Source organism: Dermacentor andersoni, chromosome 3 (genome assembly GCF_023375885.2).
Source record: "Dermacentor andersoni chromosome 3, qqDerAnde1_hic_scaffold, whole genome shotgun sequence".
Lineage (NCBI taxonomy): Eukaryota > Metazoa > Arthropoda > Arachnida > Ixodida > Ixodidae > Dermacentor > Dermacentor andersoni.
The window spans coordinates 157,371,777-157,389,518 of NC_092816.1; the positions used below are offsets into that span (position 1 = coordinate 157,371,777).

Genomic DNA, 17,742 nt, shown 5'->3' on the forward strand with positions numbered 1-17,742 from the left:
TGTCGGGAAAAAAAAGTAACATTTTTGGAAGAAATATTATAATGTTGCTGATTTGCAGATATTTTGCGACTGGTGTTCGCATGCCTATGCTGAAAAAGGTATAAATGTCCGGTGAATTTCAAATAAACCTCCAGTTGGCAGTCAGCGCTTGCCTGTGGTATTTGTTTGCTTGTGTCCTCGTCTTTTTCGCGCTGTTTAACCTCAGTTCTAAGTATGAACCAACTAGCCCTCATCAAGATCTTACTACTCTCGCCTTCCCTTTGGTTTGTTGATCCGAAACGGAATTCCTGAAAGGTTACATTCGGTTCAGGCTTGTAGAAATCCTCATCTTTCTGTAACAAGATGTCGACGTTGTTTTGTCTTCTCCTGCTTCAACCTTAAACGTGTACGCCTTTCTAGCCTCCTCACCAATAGTTACTAGCAAATTGGCTGCCTGCACATCTTTGCACTGTTTGCTCAGCTGAGTGGCAGTAGAAAACAATGTACACTCAATCTTCCAAGTTTGCCATCCACGCCAAGCGTTGCCTGATGTGTCCAAAGGCTTCAGCGGTGGAAGAAGGGACGCTGGCGTCGACATGCCTACTAGGGACCGCTGCCACCATCCAAGCAGGTCGGTTGTCGGTGAAGAAGAACTTTACTGCCGATGGGACGCTGGCATATATTGGAACAAGAGCGTTACGTCACAGGTCACGATGCTGCGTCGATGGCAGCTCTGCTACAATCATATGCTTGGGTACTTACGGCGCAACTTTTCCAAAGCATCGTCTACATTAAGAGCACTGCTTTAGAAAACTGTAATCGGTTGGAAACTTAAATATGCACCTGCAGAATGAACTAATCAAAAATTACTCGTTTCATTCTTTCTAATTATAACTGTACTGCGAGTATAACCTCAATGAAAACTAACCTTGGACTTATTCAACTAGCTAACCACCGTAATGTCGCCCGTCTTTCGCTATTTGATAAAATCTTTCATCCCACCACACTTCACAAAGACTTCATACTGCGGCCTCAGCACATTTCAAAATGCGTCGATCACCGCAGTAAGGCAGGAGTTGATTCATGCTACATGAAGTCTTTCTTTCAATGTTTCATCCCCCGTACATCTCAGGAATGGAACTACCTTCCCTCAAATATTGTAGCCATCGCCAATAGCACACCATTTCGCAAAACATTAGCTAAAATTGTATAATCAGGAGAATTATTAAATTACCAGAACGCAACAGACTTCTTTGTACTTAACTACTTGTAACCACTCCTCTCTCGAATGCCATATGGTCCTGAGGGTATATTAAATGAAAAATAAAAAAAAATAAAATGAACAGATATTGCCATAGTTTCAGTCACCACGAAGAATCACTTCCCCAAGATTACATTGACCACGTTTGACCGTTTTAAAATTCTTTGCATTTTAATGTAACAAATTATAGTTGTGAGGTAGCATGCGATACTTGGTGGTAACGCCCATCAAGCTAATTTGAAAAGAGAAGATTACAGAGTTTAAGCATTAGCGAGTAGGAGCTTGCTATATTGCTTCTGTTCCGGTCGTCATGGCTACAATGACTTGAAAAGAAACAACTTGGCATTCAACATGTTACTTCTCTGTTTGTCTTTAAAAACGCCGTTGAAAGCAAATAAGCTTGTACGCAAAATTGCTTGTACGGCAGCAAAGCAAGCCAGCGGCAGGTGTCAGGAGACCGAAACAGCTTAGGCTATAGAAGGGCATAATATCAGAGCTGCTAGCCTGCTTGTTTGTGTGAACTGCGGAGGCGAGCACCATGACGACGTCCTATGCCATAATTTTCACAAAGCGTCTTACAACAGGAAAAAAGTATCTTGTTTGGGTTTGCCAGCGTCGTCGATTCTAGAGTTCGGTCAACTAACGGTTGGTGTCAGGTCATAAGGAATACAAATAGGACGCCTCGATATCGAGCACGTCGCTGCTGTCGGGGCGCCCTAACTATGAATAGCCCTGGCCCACCACAAAATCATGATTTCGCGTTCCATTCAAACATCTTTCGAGCGAAAAAGGATGCAAAGTCGATAAGTCACTCACCGAGAGTGAGTGAAATTTGTATTGCATTATATTGTCAAAGTTCTGGAGCAAAACTTTTCACGGTTTTTTAAACTGAGAAGCAACATGACATGTGCACAACGCCAGGAGCTTTATTCAGTAATTAACTAAGGAATATGAACGATCGAAGCCTCAATGGTTTATGTTGACTATGGATATGTAAACGCTGCTGCTCATTTGAATGCGTCAAGTTGTGAACAAGGGTATGTCGTATTTTTTTGCCAAAGATCTAACAAATTACCGGTCCGCCCTTTAAAAAAGAAAAGTAAGAAAAACAAAACAGTTTTGGACAGCTGCCTACTGCTGCGTTTTTCTTTCTCGCCGAAATATACTGTTTCCCCATCCCCTACCCCCAAAAATGCGCCATGTCTGGGATCACTAATGCGTCTTAAAAAAAAAAAAGTTTGCCCTTCCATAGGAATGTGTCCTTACTGCTCAACATCGTGTTGCAGATTGGTCCTTGCCCCACCGCCGTTCCAGTAGAAGTCGTCAGGATGAGCAGCTGGAACCGTCCCTTTCACGCTGTGATACATTCGAATTTCTTTTTTTTAGTAGTCACAATATACATAGAGAACTCCAAGCCGTGACTAGTTGCTGAAACTCATTGTGTAAACTACTCTGATGCGCTAGTAGAATTATACTTTCTCGCAAATATTGCCAGAAAAGATGGCAATTTCTTGTGTTTATTTGAAAAAAAAAAGATACACGTTTGAGTTCTGCAGGTCCAAGTGGCTACAAAGACGTATACAGAAGCAGAATTTCAAATTTGCTTTAGAAAACGCTTCCAAGAAGTATAGACACAAATGCAGATCTAATAAGCTAGTGTGCGTGCAGTATCTTCATTCCTCAGGGAAAAAATCAATACTGAAATTATCGCTACAGGCTAATTGTGAGATTATTGCATTTGTTTGTCGGTGTCGTATATATCGAAAAGATAAGGTTGTTAGCTAGAGGCAGAATCGATACTAAATTTATTTTTGATAACCGTTAATAATTTTGTTATTAAATATAATTTGTTTGGGCAGCTTTAAAATCGCGTTAAACGAAATCGGTCATATTTGGTAATTGGCAATTGCCTGCACTTTTTGCCTTCTGTTCACGAGTCGCAGAGCTTAGTGGCACTGTGCTTTTGACCTCAGCATTTGTACGTTGCGCACTTTAGAAGCCCCATCCTATAAGAGACTGTGCAATGCTGGCAATGAATAAATCAGTGAAAAAGAAGTTGCCTATATAGATTGTACTTTAGTGTAGATCGGCGTTACACTTACCAAACAATACCTCGGTTGCAGCGCGCGTCTTGGAACTGTACAGGTCTCCTAAATTCATTAAGCACCATTTGTTCTCAATAAGAAAAAATGTAAGAAAGAAAATGTCGAAAAGACAATGCTTCTTTATTCAAGCAATAAGAGTTCACCGAGTATCGTGGCTGCTGCCACTGTCCCTGGGGTCTGTTGTTCCACGTTTTTCCATGTCTGTAATTAGGGAGCGAACAGAGGCTCCCTCAAAGAACTTGTTTTTCTTTCTTGCCATGTTACCTTTACATAGAGCCTGTTACTCACGCTTTATTTTCCTTTACATTTAGTTTTCTTTTTAGACTGCACTACCTCGCGAAATCGGCCCACATTTTTAGAGTGCATTGTGTCCAGGATCGGCGCGCATTTTTCATTAAATAAAGCCACACTTTCGGGTCAGCTTTCAGGCATGTCCAGTTTGAACGAGAGCATCTGTGTTAAATTTTGATCTTGTTTCTGTAATGACTCCACATTACGGCTGAATACGTAGCCCTACAATAACTTGGTGAGTATGTTTCGTACCCAGTTTCATTTGGCAGGCTTTTCCTTCTCCTACATGCAATATAGAAAGCCTCGAATTGCCTCAGGAGATCTCGCCACAGAAGATCGTGTCTTCGAAACGCAAGAAAGGGAAACATGATGTGCAGGACCGAGGACCCACGCACTGTGGGTATCGATGTTATGCTAAGCAGTTTGCAGATAGGTGGCTACCTCGCCTTGTTCGAGGTTACGCAGTGCCGCCAGGTAGACCAACGCGTTTGTGTAAGGCGAGCTGCTATTTGGCTTAGGCGAACCTGTCTGCGACGACAGCAGTGAGACGACAGTGACAACTATCGTGGAACGGTGACGGCACGATTTCGACGACGGCCACTGGACGCGAACTTACGACATGCCGATTGCTGGGTTTACATAGATACTGAGAGTGTGAATGCGAGAGAAAGAAATAATTGCGACGTCATCAATGAATACCTGTTATACAATCGCACACTGCTGTGTCTATGCCATGCGGTTTATGGTAAAATGGCAATGACATTTTCACTACGGTAATGAAATGTAAATTCTTCTTGACCTGGGACGATCATAAAGCCAGCACAATGTTACATAGCTTCTGCGTAGGATTAGCTGCAAAGAACTTAAATTATGTTGCTTGATGATTTGGTTGTATTGAAGACAGTTTATTTCTGCCGTGTGAGCCAGAGACAGGTTGACTCGTTTTCGCCGTGAAACTCGGTTTTGTTTTCTCAAAACGGCCAATAAAGAAAACAAAAACAACGATCGTGGCCTCATGGGTAGAGAATCGAGATGCTCTTCTGGAGGTCAGAATTCCACCATCGGCCACGCATGTCTTCGTTTCTGCAGCGGCCTCAAAGGAAGCGTGGAAAGAACCTACCTACCACAAAGTGCCTGGAGAACAAAAAAACTAAGAAACAAAAGAATGTATCGATCAAAGGCTTATATTATTTATAGAAGAACACGAGCAAAGCGACTCTCCCTGCATGGCCGCATTTGCTGAGTTGGTTGACCTTGGAGGGCTTTTGTGAACGAACCGGAGGAGGTTAGAGGCAGTCATTTTGCTCTGAACGAATGGCACACATGCGTTTATGTTACCAAATGCGCGTATTTCATTATTAGATTCGCTTTACAATGATAACGCAGGCTAAAAGACAAGGCGATATTGATAATTATTGCTTGAGAATAAAAAGAGCAATCGGAGTGAAGCTGAGGGTTTCACATGAAGAAGCGTATGCGGACCCTGGCGCCTGGCGCTGGTCGGGGCATGTAGTGCAGCCGCTGCACCTCGGCCGTCACGACGGCGCAAAGAACGAAAACGGCCGCTCCGTAGCTGGAAGTTGGCACGACATCCTTGGGCAGGAACGTCCACGTGAGAGCGCACGCCATGAGCACGTCCATGGCGTACTTGTACATGTTCGCCAGTCCCTGGTCCGTCTCGCGCGCCTTGGACACGAAGAAGACGTAGGCGAACGCCGTCTGGCTGGCCATGCTCATCTCACCCATGTCGACCTGGGAGCACAGATCGCACTAGTGTTGTGCACTATGCCACAACGTGGCTCCTGAAATTTTAATTTTCGCCGGCGCTGATGACTTCGGTGGCCAAAGCACAGGACCCGCCGACCTAATTCGCAGTCACTAAGGCTGCATTCTTATAAAGATTGAATTAAGAAACGCCCTTGACCAGAGTAGTAATGGAAAATTGTGGATAGTAGTATCAATATTTGAGCTACTGTCGAACTATCTATCGTGAAAAAAAGCCATCGACTGTACTTTTGACTATAGCATTCTAAGCGTCTTACCGCACGTGGTCACATAAAGTAATCATGGCGATGTTTCACTGTACCTTTCGAACTTAGAATGAAAAGAAGGGATGTTTTTGGCCTGGTGCAACAGAGGCTAGCTTTAGCCATGAATATGCGATAGTCATATCTGGAATTTAGACGTCCGAGACAATTTTATTTCAGTTGACAAACAATTGCAGCTACAATGCATGAATTGTGTTAGTTGTAGTGAGTTATAAGATCTTGGATTCATTGCGATAGCGATTATATGGATACTCCAGGCGCATTTCTGCCGTCACCGTCGGCGCCGCCGAGGGGTTCATTATCAAGTCCAAGGGCGATAAAATTGTCGCCGCGCGCCGTATGCTGTATGTGAGAGTGAAAGCGCGGGAGGTTGAGCCGGTGATCGTCTCAGTCTCGCGCACGCAGCGGACGAAAGCGGTGAGGAAGCGCGCCTCATTCTGTCGCGCGCAAGGCTTCGAGGAGAGTGGGATAGAGTTCTAGTCTGGGCGGCCCGGGGGGCCGCGCGCATCCGGCGGGTCCGCTGTACCTTGAAACTCATCTGCGAGGTGTACAGTGTCCGGGCTGCACTATGTTTTCGCTGCATTGTTCGCGTTAATGCGAGCGGCAGCACGAAGGTTAAATCGCTCGCTGCCGCTGCCGCGTTTCCTCACTGGAGCGTTTTGTTTGACAGGGTTTACGCGGTCATTTAGTGACACGTTTTCATGTTTGCTTGTGCGCGCGTGATACAATGTTTGCTAATTTAGTTAGTATGTCCATGTTTACCACATTACACGGCCGATAAAACTAATATCTTCGCTTCGCCTTGGCGCACCTGCTCTCTCTCTCTCTCTGATTGATCGTGACCCTCGTGTTGCATGTTGAGTGGTGGCGCAACTGGTCTCTCTCTAGTTGATCGTGTCCCTCCTGTTGCATGCCGAGCGCTAGCGCACCTACGCTCTTTTTCTCTAGTTGATCGTGACCAAGGCTTTGCATGTTGAGCAGTAGCGCGCCTGCTCTCTCTAATTGATCGTGGCCCTCGTGTTCCATGTTGAGCGGCTGCGCACCTGCTATCTCTATCTAGTTGATCGTGGTCCTCGCGCTGTATGTTCAACAGCAGCTCGCCTGCACTCTCCATAGTTGGTCGATGCGTTCGCGATGTTAAACGGCTATGCGTGCGTTGTGTTGTCCCATGTTTCTCTTTCAGTCTAGTTGCTCGCGGCGTTTGCGCAGTTGAACGGCAGGGCACATATCCTCTCTCATTCCTTCGGATTGTTGCTAGTGGCCCTTTTGCTGTATGTTGAACCACAGCGCGCCTGCTTTCCCTGAAATTGCTTGAGGTGGTCGCGCTGTATGTTAAACGGCAGGGTCGCTGCTCTGTCTCTAGTTGTTCGCCCACGTTGCTGCCTGTTTAGTAACTCGTGGCGCTTGCGCTGTTCAGCAGCAGCGCACCTGCGGTGTCTCGCCGCTCGAGCTCATTGCTGGTGGCCCTGGCAATATGTTGAACAGCAATGCGCCTGCTATCTCTCTAGTTGCCCGTGCCCCGCACGCTGTTGTTGAACGGTGGCATGCGTGCTGTCTCGCGATGCTCGTGGTTATTGCTCGTGGCCGCCGCACTGTATGCTGAACCGCAGGGTGCCTGCTTTCTCTCAAGTTGCTAGTGGCACTCGCGGTGTTGTGGAACGGCAGCGCGTGCACATGTTCTGTCGTTCGTTGCTGGTGGCCCTCGTGCTGTATGTTGGACGGCAGCGCCCCTGCCCTCACTCTATGCCGTATTTGAGACATCGGATACAACTCTGTGGAGAATAGACGGGCTTGTTCCAGTTGTCGCGTCGGCACTTCGAAAAAGTTTTAGGTTTTTGACCGCAGTTGTGCCAAACTCTCCTTTATATAGGCTCAGTATTGAATGGATAAATCTTTTGTCCTAAATGTGGAATACCGCTGCTAATCCGTTGTAATAGATCAATTAGCTTTCCGTAGTTTTTTTTTTATTTGTGTTTACAGCCAGCCGGGGCAGCCTTACGAGAACGCTCGCGCGAGCGAGTGCCGGTGGCGCGCAACGAAGCATTAGAGAGGTTTAGCTTGTCCGGTATTCCGGTAAAACGCAGGCGCAATCGTCTTGCTGCCAAAAATGTACACCCGCAACAAAGTAAAATACACTTGGTTACGGCAACATTAGCTATTTCTGTCTTTTTGAGCACTTCGACACCAGGTGGCCATGCAGACCGCTCACGTTTACGCCTCCGCCTGCATTTTACTGGAATACCGGTCAATCTAAACACCTCTGTATTTACGGAACGCGCGGAACAATACATTTTCGTAACGGCAGCGTGTCTACTGGTTTGGAAACGGCAATATGTGCACGGCAGTGCCATTCTCCAGAAGCTGTCCCGCGCAGAATACCTTTTCTTTATTTTGGGGGGCGAAGGGGGTAGGGGCGGAATATCAATAAAGGTGCTGTCATTTAGTGCCTGAAACAAAATGATGACATAAAACGGCTTTTCAAATTCCAAATATGTTTCACACATAATCCGCAAGACATTTTGAAACATTGAGCTTTAGGGATGCGCCAGTTCAATGCAATAGAAGCCACCGTGCTTAGAGATGTGTGAATGAAAAACGTCTACTGTGTGTCTTTCCGATAGAAATTCAACGGCGCAGAAGCCACTGCGCTTAGAAACGTGGGAAACAAAAGCAAGTACTGTTTATTTCTTTAGGATTTAAAGCCTGCTAACGAAATTCTGTGGCGCTGAGTGCCATTCAGTTTTCGGTAGGAGCGTTCGTATACAAATTATATCCTTTTTTTCTGCTAGTTTTCCTCAATACATACGCGCCATGTTTTGTGCAACAGATTTCAATGGCTTGATAGACTAGCGATCGCCCGTCTCACCACGCGAAAATACTTTAAAAAGGAATGTGCATGACAGACACTTCTGTATACGATTATGACGTCATCGCGCGTTTTAGAAACAGCAAACGTTGCGCAGCTCGTAGTCGGAGTCTTGCGCATATCTCGAAAACACTTAACATCACATAGATGAAGGCCATATTTAAAAGGAAGAGAAATTATTCTTGTTTTAGCGACAGTTACCGTCAAATGCTAGAGCAAAATCTCGCACAGGCTTATAAAAGTAGATTAATTAAAGTGCTTAATGAAAACAGTGCATAATTACCAATTGTGATAGGTAGTACTACTGTCGGTTCGACGCACGCCCGCCTCAGAGGCTTGCTGACTGCGTGTGGAATTCCCAGCGAACGTCCTTGTGATTTGGCTTTTTAATCGCTGCCAGAACACACTATTGCATACAGCGTTTCCAAAAGTCCATATTGTGCACTCAGTGATGACAATGTTTCTCATCAGCAAGACCGGCAGCAGGCTTCTTCCTGAAAGCGGCCAACATAGAGCGAGTGCGCCCGCAAGTAAAAACCTCACTAAGGTTTATCGCTATATATGTAATGGCCACTCAATTTAATGCACCACAGGGATAAAAAGCAGGCATGCGAACATAAAAGAGCTCGATTTTAATGTTGCACGGCTCGCAGCGTCTGCCTCAATCGTCTCTGAGTTTCCCCTGAAACACGTAGTTCAGCTTGACGAGTTTGACTCAGTGGCTCGTGTTTGAGAGGCTGTTGTGGCACAACACAAAAATACTGTGCACGAATTGCGGGATGACGAGACCAGTCTAGCCATGGTGGCAACGCAACCACCGGTATAACACGCGCTGCAATGCAAGCGAGCGCGTGGTCGGAGCGATGAGAGAAGAGGCGATAATCGAAATTTGAATTTGCGTGCTGGGGGAGCAGTCGGCGCAGGTGTAACGTGCGAAACTCGTTTTATTTGTAAATTTGCATGTACTTTCTTCCCACCCGTTGTACCCTCGTTACCGTCTCTGTTTACCTGACTTTCGTTTTGATGACTGCGTGATTTCATCAGGCTTCCATTACCCTGTGTTTGTTTGCCTGTTTGACTTTCGTTTTGCTGACTGCGTGATTTTATCAGATTTTCATCACCCTGTGCTTGTTTGCCAACATTCTTCACTTCTGCCACCATTTGCATGCACAATTTTGCGGTGCGAATGAACACGCACCATGTGTATTCTATCTATTACATTGAACCTAATTTCGCTCTGTACTTCTCCTAATTCAAATGAGGCCTTATTTATATCACCCTGCAGAGCCCACATGGGCCTCCGATACCGCCGACCTTTCCGTTTATTCCATCCCCGATAAGGTCTTTGGTTTTAGGAACACATTCTGTGAATTTTAGCGCTGGTACCATTGTTTCTTTCCCCAGTTGCTCGCATCACCTCATGATTCTAACAGCTTCAAAGCGCTTTGCGATTTACGGCAGCTGCATTCAGTTATCGGTGCGTCGCAGCTGCACTCATTACCCCTGCGTTTAGTGGGGCCGAGCAGTATTTTAAGACCGCAAACAGCGCATCTTGATTGGTAGAGTATGGGAAAGGATTAGAATTGGACCTATTTCTGTGGAGCCCAAAGGCTGGACGAGTTCCCAGTAGTGGGTAGATATACATAAGTCTCGGGGATCGGTTCACTGTTTTTTGACGGAAGATGTAACCACCTTATGCTTCGCTCACAACACACAAACTCTGTTAATGTGTTTGATGACGCAAAAATAACGCCGACGAAAGGTTTAAGCTTCGTTTGTATATATCTTCTTTCGCTCAGAAGTTGTGGTCTGAGGTTTCCGTCATATGCACTAAGCAACAGGGGCACGATCATCTACCTAATTCATACATAAAGGCGGGCGATAGGAAAACTGCAGAATTACCAGCCCTACAACCTTGTCAAGGTTGCCTAAATAATTTCTACTAGTCAGTAACTCGAAGAACAGGTTTTTTGCAGTTAGCCTCTAACCTGGAAAGCGTATGAAGGTGCATGTTGCATTACGCAATCGTTGGGATGCGGACGTCATGAATGCCACATTTGCACACGCTACCTCGTGTTCCACGCCAGAATGCCATGTATGCTCAGCCAGAGCGGCGGGTGGGTTGAGCTTCCAAGCGAATGAAAGCGATACGAGTGGTAGTCGACGCAAGGGCGCGGGGACCTTGGTCAGCAGCGCCTTGGGGCTTTCGAGCACGTTGCCGGCGAGCAGGGTTGAGAATAGGAGCGATGTGAAGGACGAGTGGAGCAGCAGCACCCCCTGGGGGATGTCCTTCGTGGTGTGCGCGAAAAACTCTTGGCCAGCGACCAGGCAGGCAGACAGGAAGGCCCACCCAAAGCTCTGCAGTCTCGGCGAACCCATCCCTTCGTCCTGGTACAACAGTAGCCCCATGGCCGTTACCAGGCACGTCTGCAGGGGTTAAGAGTGGCCAAGCTTAGTCAGCCGTTCGTGGTACTTTGCTGTGCTATAAGTGCGGCAGCAGGACAACAAAAAGTACGGAGATAGACAAGCATAAACAAAGTACACGTAACGTGAGCTAAATATTGTCATGCATAAAAGAGTCCCCCCTATTAGAAAGAACAGATAATAGAACTCATAATCCCCTATTGCTTGTCCATGTCTATGTCTCACTGCCATTCTGATAATATTCCTTCACGAACTAGATATAGGGCCCCTATCGAAACGGTGGCCACACTTTTTGAAGCACTTTATACTTGATGATGTGACTTCTATAGCGCAGCCTGATTATCAGTTGCTTCGATATTTTGTCGTTAAAAGTACTTATATCCTATTTGAGGTCAAAAAAGAACAATATGGCATAATAAGGGGCCCAGTTGACCAAACGATCTTACCAGCAAGTTTTAGTGCTAGAAAATTCTTACGATAAAAGCGTATTCGCAACGCTAAAGCCGTTAGTTAGATCAAAAAGCTTGCGATGCGCACCGCAGCAAGGAATTTGCGCTGTAGTCGACAAGAACCGTGTATGTGATGGCAGCGCGGGTGCGAACTTCAATGCTTACCCCAATAGTAACAGTAAGTCGATTGACAAAACTAAGCAGCCGTCGCAGTTGCCGACGTACGAAGGAATTCCTACGATAGGCGGGCAGCAGTCTTACGAACATAATTATGTTTGTGTGGGCCACTTGAGGTGGCGCAGTTAAGCGGTGGAAGCTGCTGTTGCAGCTGATCGGCCAGAGGCCACAATTGATAGCCGGGGATTGCGCGTGCTTTCATCTTTGTAGCGCGCTCTCATTTGTCATATCAAAGTGCATTGAGTAGTTTTAGTGCATAAGTGTATGTGACAGTGCAGCGTTATTCTATTCGGCGAAGCACCGATCAACGGGTGCCAAAAGGTCGTGAAAATGGGGAGCGGCGATCAAGAAGGGTATTCCGGCCACTCGGGCCACTGGGGCCGAAAGAAGCCGAAAGCAGGTTTAGAGATTATTGTCCTTTTGTCGTCGTAGCGACCGTGACGCCCAGAGAGGTTTTTGTAGGAACACCTGTGTATTCTCTGCCCCGCATTGAGAAGCTTACTAAGACGGCGGGGGTGCAAATACCCCGAAATATGTGGTGTGTCTATGCAATCCTGTGTCCACGCAGTGCTGACAGTGTATGTGTGCCGACAGCGCCATATGGCCGGACCTCGTCGTTTCTCCTGTGTTCGTGAACGAACAATAGAGGCCCGCCACGGACTCAAGGGTGTGCGTGTGTGGTGCAATACGAGTGCCGGACATCTCAATGCCCCGGGGAATCACCCGTTCCCTTACCCCTAATTAAAAGGGGCGCGGCCGAGACCTTGGGAGGAGGCGGGATCCAACTGGGTGAACTTTATTGGATCGTCACCAATATCTACGGTTCCCCAACACAGGGAACTAGGGAAAGGAGAAGTTATTTAATCGCAAGTTTTAGACTGAGGTAAGCAGTGTAGAAGCTGAGCCTACAATATGTTGAATAGCGTCAAGGAGCTAGTGCCGTTGAGTATTGCCGGGGCCGCCTAGCCGCTCTTAACTGCGAGAGTTGACGTAGGAGACGACAAACCCACGTCTACATCCAAGCTCACCGTAGTTCCCCTCAAGTTAGCTCAACCAGCTTGAGGGAAGACGTCGGACTTAGACTCCCGGGAAACCCAGCCCAGCAATCGCATCCACCGTAAAACGAGATCGGCTTGCCAGCGTTCTTCGCGAAAGCTCTGCCGTCGACTCCACGCTTGATAGACATGCTGCTGCTGCCCGGCCATGCGTATGCTATCCTTTGTTTTCTTTTGAACTCTGTTTAGTTGACCACCCCTAAGCGTGTTTTGTGGAGTGTTAATTTCTATATTTACTGTTAACTGTTCGTTGTATTTCTTTTGTATTCATCATTGATCTAGATTAGGTGCATGTGTGTTAGTGTTCTTGTGTCTTTTTTTGTGTTTCTTTTAATCTTTGTGTGATTGCCAGTCGATAAATTTTTTTTTCTGTCTTTCTCGGGACTTTGACATGTTCGCTGTGTTCGCTTGTGCACAGAACGACCAACCGGCTTGTGTACCCCGTCAACAACTTCGCGCCGAAAGCGAACGGGGGAGAAGTGTATTATTAGGCGTGTGCTGCTGCTGAAGCCAGTAACATTAAGGCTGTGCGCCGAAGTTCTGCTTAATCTCTGATGTTCTCTAGCTGTTGCTGTATTTGCGCAATAGCCGGATTTTGCACACTCTTCATGACACTTTATGGGGTAGCAGTGCGGTGTCCGTCACTGACAAACATCAAGTTTTTAATTGATGTGTTTTCGACCTTTTCATCATTTTTTTCTACTTTGGACTTTCCTCGGTAATATGGCTACGAATCATTTTTCGACAAGTTTTCAACGCTACGCTTCTCCATGCGAGACGAATAAACGTAGAAACGCCTAAACATTGCTAATTATCAAAATCCTTTTGCTGTTGGGCAATGCGTTGTTGTATTGCTTGCTGAGAGCCTCAGCGTTTTTATTATCTTACTCATAGTTTCAACTAAGCACTAAGTTGAAGTGGCGCGGCGTTTGGTCTCCTGGCTTTGCTGATCTTGGAGCTTAAGGTGTGGACAAAGGTATGCGTACGACGGACGGGAACGTGTCTATGATACGGAGTCTGATGTTAATACAAGGACATAGCAAAAACAGCTGGCAAATAAAATCATGTACCACAATTAATACGAAAATCATGGGAACTGTTCGAATTTTTTCCCTCATTCCATCCTTGATGTCCGCACACAGCGGTCAGCTTGAATGGAGGTGTAGTCGGGAGATCGGCCATCTTGTGTATGGCAACCTAAACGGCTAGGAAGGCTTCCTATCAGTGCTTGATATACATGTAGAATGCAGAATCACTGTGATGTGCTCATCCTGCAATCAATTTGGATCAAATTTGGTGAACTTAAAATAATTCAAGCGTGAAATTGCGACTCTTCGGAGCAGACTCTTCTTTAGACCTTCAGAGTATTCACAAAATATGACAAGAATAAAAAGAAAGACAGGAAGTGAACTTTAAAGACTTGTGTCTGCACATAAAAGCCTATAGTCTCAGTTTTTAAAACGACGTCTACTGTGACGTGTACAGTGGACAATATTGACAAATTTTGCCACCAGTCAGTTTTATAAAATAATTCGTGAATGTCACTTTTTCAAAAGTAATGCAGAAAGCAATGACGTTACGGAATCTGAATATATTGAATTTGTACCTTTAAACGCTTTCATAGAGGATTTCAAGAAGTTGGGACGGCTGTTTTCGTACAGGCTTGCCGTGTTGGTAAGCATGGTAATAAACATTTGTTTCTGCTCATCTTCTACTCAGAATGTGGAAACAATAAATGAACAATATAGAATGTATACTCTGACCGCTGACTACTTTCCTTTTAAATGTAATAAGTTCCATTGAAATCGGTTCAGCGGCTACCCAATAACACTGCTACACCACAAACAAAATTGACGAGAGGGACGATGGTTGTCACAAAGGTAAACATGGGCATGTAGTCACTCCATGTTGGAACTATTAGATTGTCCATACACTCGACCTTTAAGTGTACATACATTAGGTAAGTAGTCGTAGCTTGTGCAAGTCAGGCAACAATTTAATGAAGGCCCTAAGATTTACACGTTTTGCCTGCGCTTCAGTAGGAAAACCAGAGTTAACGCCCACCATCGCAAGCGTGCGTTACTCACCAGCGAGAAGACGAACCATACAGGTCTCTGTGTCGTTGACCCCGCCATGGTGGGTAGGCCTGCCAGAACGGGTGCCATGCTTGTCAGCGCCGCAGAGTCTACGATGCGGAGATGTATCAAGGACATGAACCTGCGAGAATGAACGCAGCATTTGGATTTAAGTGGAAACAGCTGCTTTTCATATGGCGAACAGATCCTTGGAAGGCTGTGTCTTCAACCACAAAAAAAGATTACTCCTCTTAAAAAAATGTTAAGCTACAATGCACATGTCGAAATGCGCATGTGAAGCTTGAGCCTTAGTGAGGCGGTAAATAAATGATATGCTAAATAAATGCGACACGCGCATTGCTTTTATCGCATGCAACTTGTAATTTAATGCAGTGTGATCTCATGCAATGTTTACATTTATGCACTGCAGAGGCCACAACGCTCACACTAATACGGTCCAAGCTTGTGTTTAGGCACCGCACCGCTCCCAATCTGTGGCGGAAAGCAAACGCCAAATCAGCGCTACGCGCAATGTGAGACTTTGACGCAGCGAGGCCACGAGAAAGAAGGCAATGGGTGATGCTCGTCGGGGAAAGAAAAAAGGCGGGGAAAGGATTAACATTGGTATCTAAATACAGTTAGGCATTTCATGCACCTTGAGTCACAGTGGCATGCGTACCAATAGTAGGGAATCGGACATGAAGTGGAAACATACACAGTGGCACGTACCACAATGGCCCAAGCATGGGGTAACTCAAATGTGGGAAATTTATGAAAATCAAAGGAGCTGTTGATCATCATGAGCTTTCTTTTTCAGTCAGATAGACACTTAGCTTGATAACAAAGACATAGTTCTCTAGAGGCACCTGTGAGTCCATGATATGCTCAGTATTTATGCGGGGTAGTCGTATGCAATCTTTACGCAATTTTTAAAGATAGCCCGTGGCAGAAAGCTGACTTCTTGTTGTCAAGCAGGACTATTCCAAGAGCCGGACATTGCCGGCCCGAGAAATCAAAACACGTACACTACTAATCAACAGTAATTGACTAATTTACTTCTTAATCGATTACTTCACGACGACAAATGTCGCTATTTACGAATTGTAGCCGGTGAGCTCGCAAGATTCATCCACTTCAAATGAATATCTATGATGACAGCAGTTTTGTGACATTATTTACCAAAATGTGGGACCAAATAAATGGGATTTCCAGTTAATTTTGTACTTCAATGCATAAGAGAGTTTCATGGCGCATTTCTCCCAAACTGGTGTCGTTCTGGAATTTAATTCCAACTTGATACGCCTCGCAATCTCATCAGCTACAATTCGCAAATTGCAATATGTGCCGTAAGTTAGTGAATTAAAAGTTATAAGAGAAGTTTTAGTAATGAGTAGAATATGTGTTTAGATTTCTCGTGCCAGTAATGTCAGCCTCTCTGAATAATTCAGCTTAAAGACTAGAATCATGTTATCTGCAACAAGCTATTTTTTTTAAATCCAGGAAACTGAGAAGTGATTACCCTGTACCGTAATTATTTCTTAATTGTGTAGCACACAGGTACACTCATTGCCACTGCTTTGCCGGTCGAAATTCTGTGTCCAACGAGAATCCCGGGAAAAGAGGCAAATGAATCTCCGGGTCAACAATACCTGTTCCCAGTGCGTTTTGAATTCACGAGTGTTCGGTTGAGAACGGGTTGATGTTCGACCCCTGCATGACGGCGGTCACGTTGCAGTTACAGAGCAGTGAGAACACGTGATGCACCACAGCACATGTGAGCTGATGCAATGGGACGCGCCACTATAAGTATGCAGCCTATGCGCCTGCATGCTTCGCGATAAACTGCAGTAAAGCGTTTCAAGAGTTGGAACTATTCTGTGTGCGGTAAGGTTCGCCGTGCAGCGCATAATAAATGTAACATACTTGTTACAGGATATTTCAGGGAATGAGCTAGCGGTTGTTCAGCCCTTTCTGTTTTTGTCCTATGTGTTAAAATGCATCTAGATAAGTCGTTCATTTTCAACCAAAACAAGCAGCAGTCACTATCCACACATCTTAGTACGGTGGCATGAACGAGATACGAGCTGTTAAACGGAGTCATCAGATAAAATGCGGTTTCCCCGTTGCCATCACTACATCTCGTCAATACTTAAATGCAAAAAATCCTGTTTATCCAGGACTCTTTTTCGGTCAAGTAACGTTACATACTGTCTGAATCACACTTTTCAAGAGTGGTCAAACGGTATTTTCCGCCACCTTTGGAAAAAAAAGAAGCACAGGCCGAAGCCGCGATGAGGTCATGCATGGTCGTGCCGGAAGCTGTAGGCATGGGCTATAGGTAAAACATATCTGGAAACAAGCCACTACAGTGAGGTAGCAGCTACGGACGCTGGCGCAGTCCGTAGCCGGCCGCTCAACCACTCTAGAAAGGTGTGGTTTACTAAATTCAAACTAATTAGTCAGCCTACGTTTACTTAAATTCATACTGCTTAGTCAGCCTACGTTTACTTAAATTCATACTACTAAGTCAGCCTACCTTTACCGAAATTCACATTGCTTAGTCAGCCTACGTTCACTTAAATTCATATTACTTAGTCAGGCTACGTTTACTTAAATTCATTTTACTTAGCCTACGTTTACTTAAATTCATACTACTTAGTCAGCCTACGTTTACTTAAATTCATACTACTTAGTCAGCGTATGTTTACATAAATTCACACTACTTAGTCAGCCTACGGTTACTTAACTTCATAGTACTTAGCCTCCGTTTACTTAAATTCATACTACTTAGTCTACGTTTACTTAAATTCATACTACTTAGTCAGCCTACGTTTACTTAAATTGATACTTCCACAAGCGCTACGGGTCTCACACTTCGTTTATTATACTAACATGTTTGCTATCGCGTTCATTGCTTCGCCCTTATGGCGAAACTGTTAAATTTTCAGAGGTTAGAATCCTTCCAATGGTGCCGACATCCCGGTAGCAGTGTATTTCAGTACGTCTACAAGC

At 45.3% G+C, this 17,742-nt stretch overlaps 1 protein-coding gene across 1 annotated transcript; it reads right to left on the reverse strand.

Annotated features, from left to right (window-relative positions):
- Positions 1 to 5,094: 5,094 nt before the first annotated feature.
- On the reverse strand, positions 5,095 to 14,869 carry LOC129383005 (uncharacterized). The gene is made up of 3 exons (XM_055067196.1): positions 14,743 to 14,869; positions 10,732 to 10,977; positions 5,095 to 5,388 (listed from the first exon to the last, which is right to left on the reverse strand). Exons 1-3 carry the CDS (start codon positions 14,866 to 14,868, stop codon positions 5,095 to 5,097), a joined length of 666 nt encoding a protein of 221 aa, XP_054923171.1. The 5' UTR covers position 14,869.
- Between the last annotated feature and the right edge of the window lie 2,873 nt (positions 14,870 to 17,742).

Bases quoted from the DNA above. Each gene is read 5' to 3' on its own strand.
- LOC129383005 (XM_055067196.1), bottom strand. From the start codon at position 14,868: ATGTCCTTGATACATCTCCGCATCGTAGACTCTGCGGCGCTGACAAGC. The intron at 10,978-14,742 runs GTGAGTAACGCA...TAACCCCTGCAG, and splicing joins TATGGTTCGTCTTCTCGCTG to ACGTGCCTGGTAACGGCCAT. The intron at 5,389-10,731 runs GTCCCCGCGCCC...CTGTGCTCCCAG, and splicing joins CCAAGGCGCTGCTGACCAAG to GTCGACATGGGTGAGATGAG.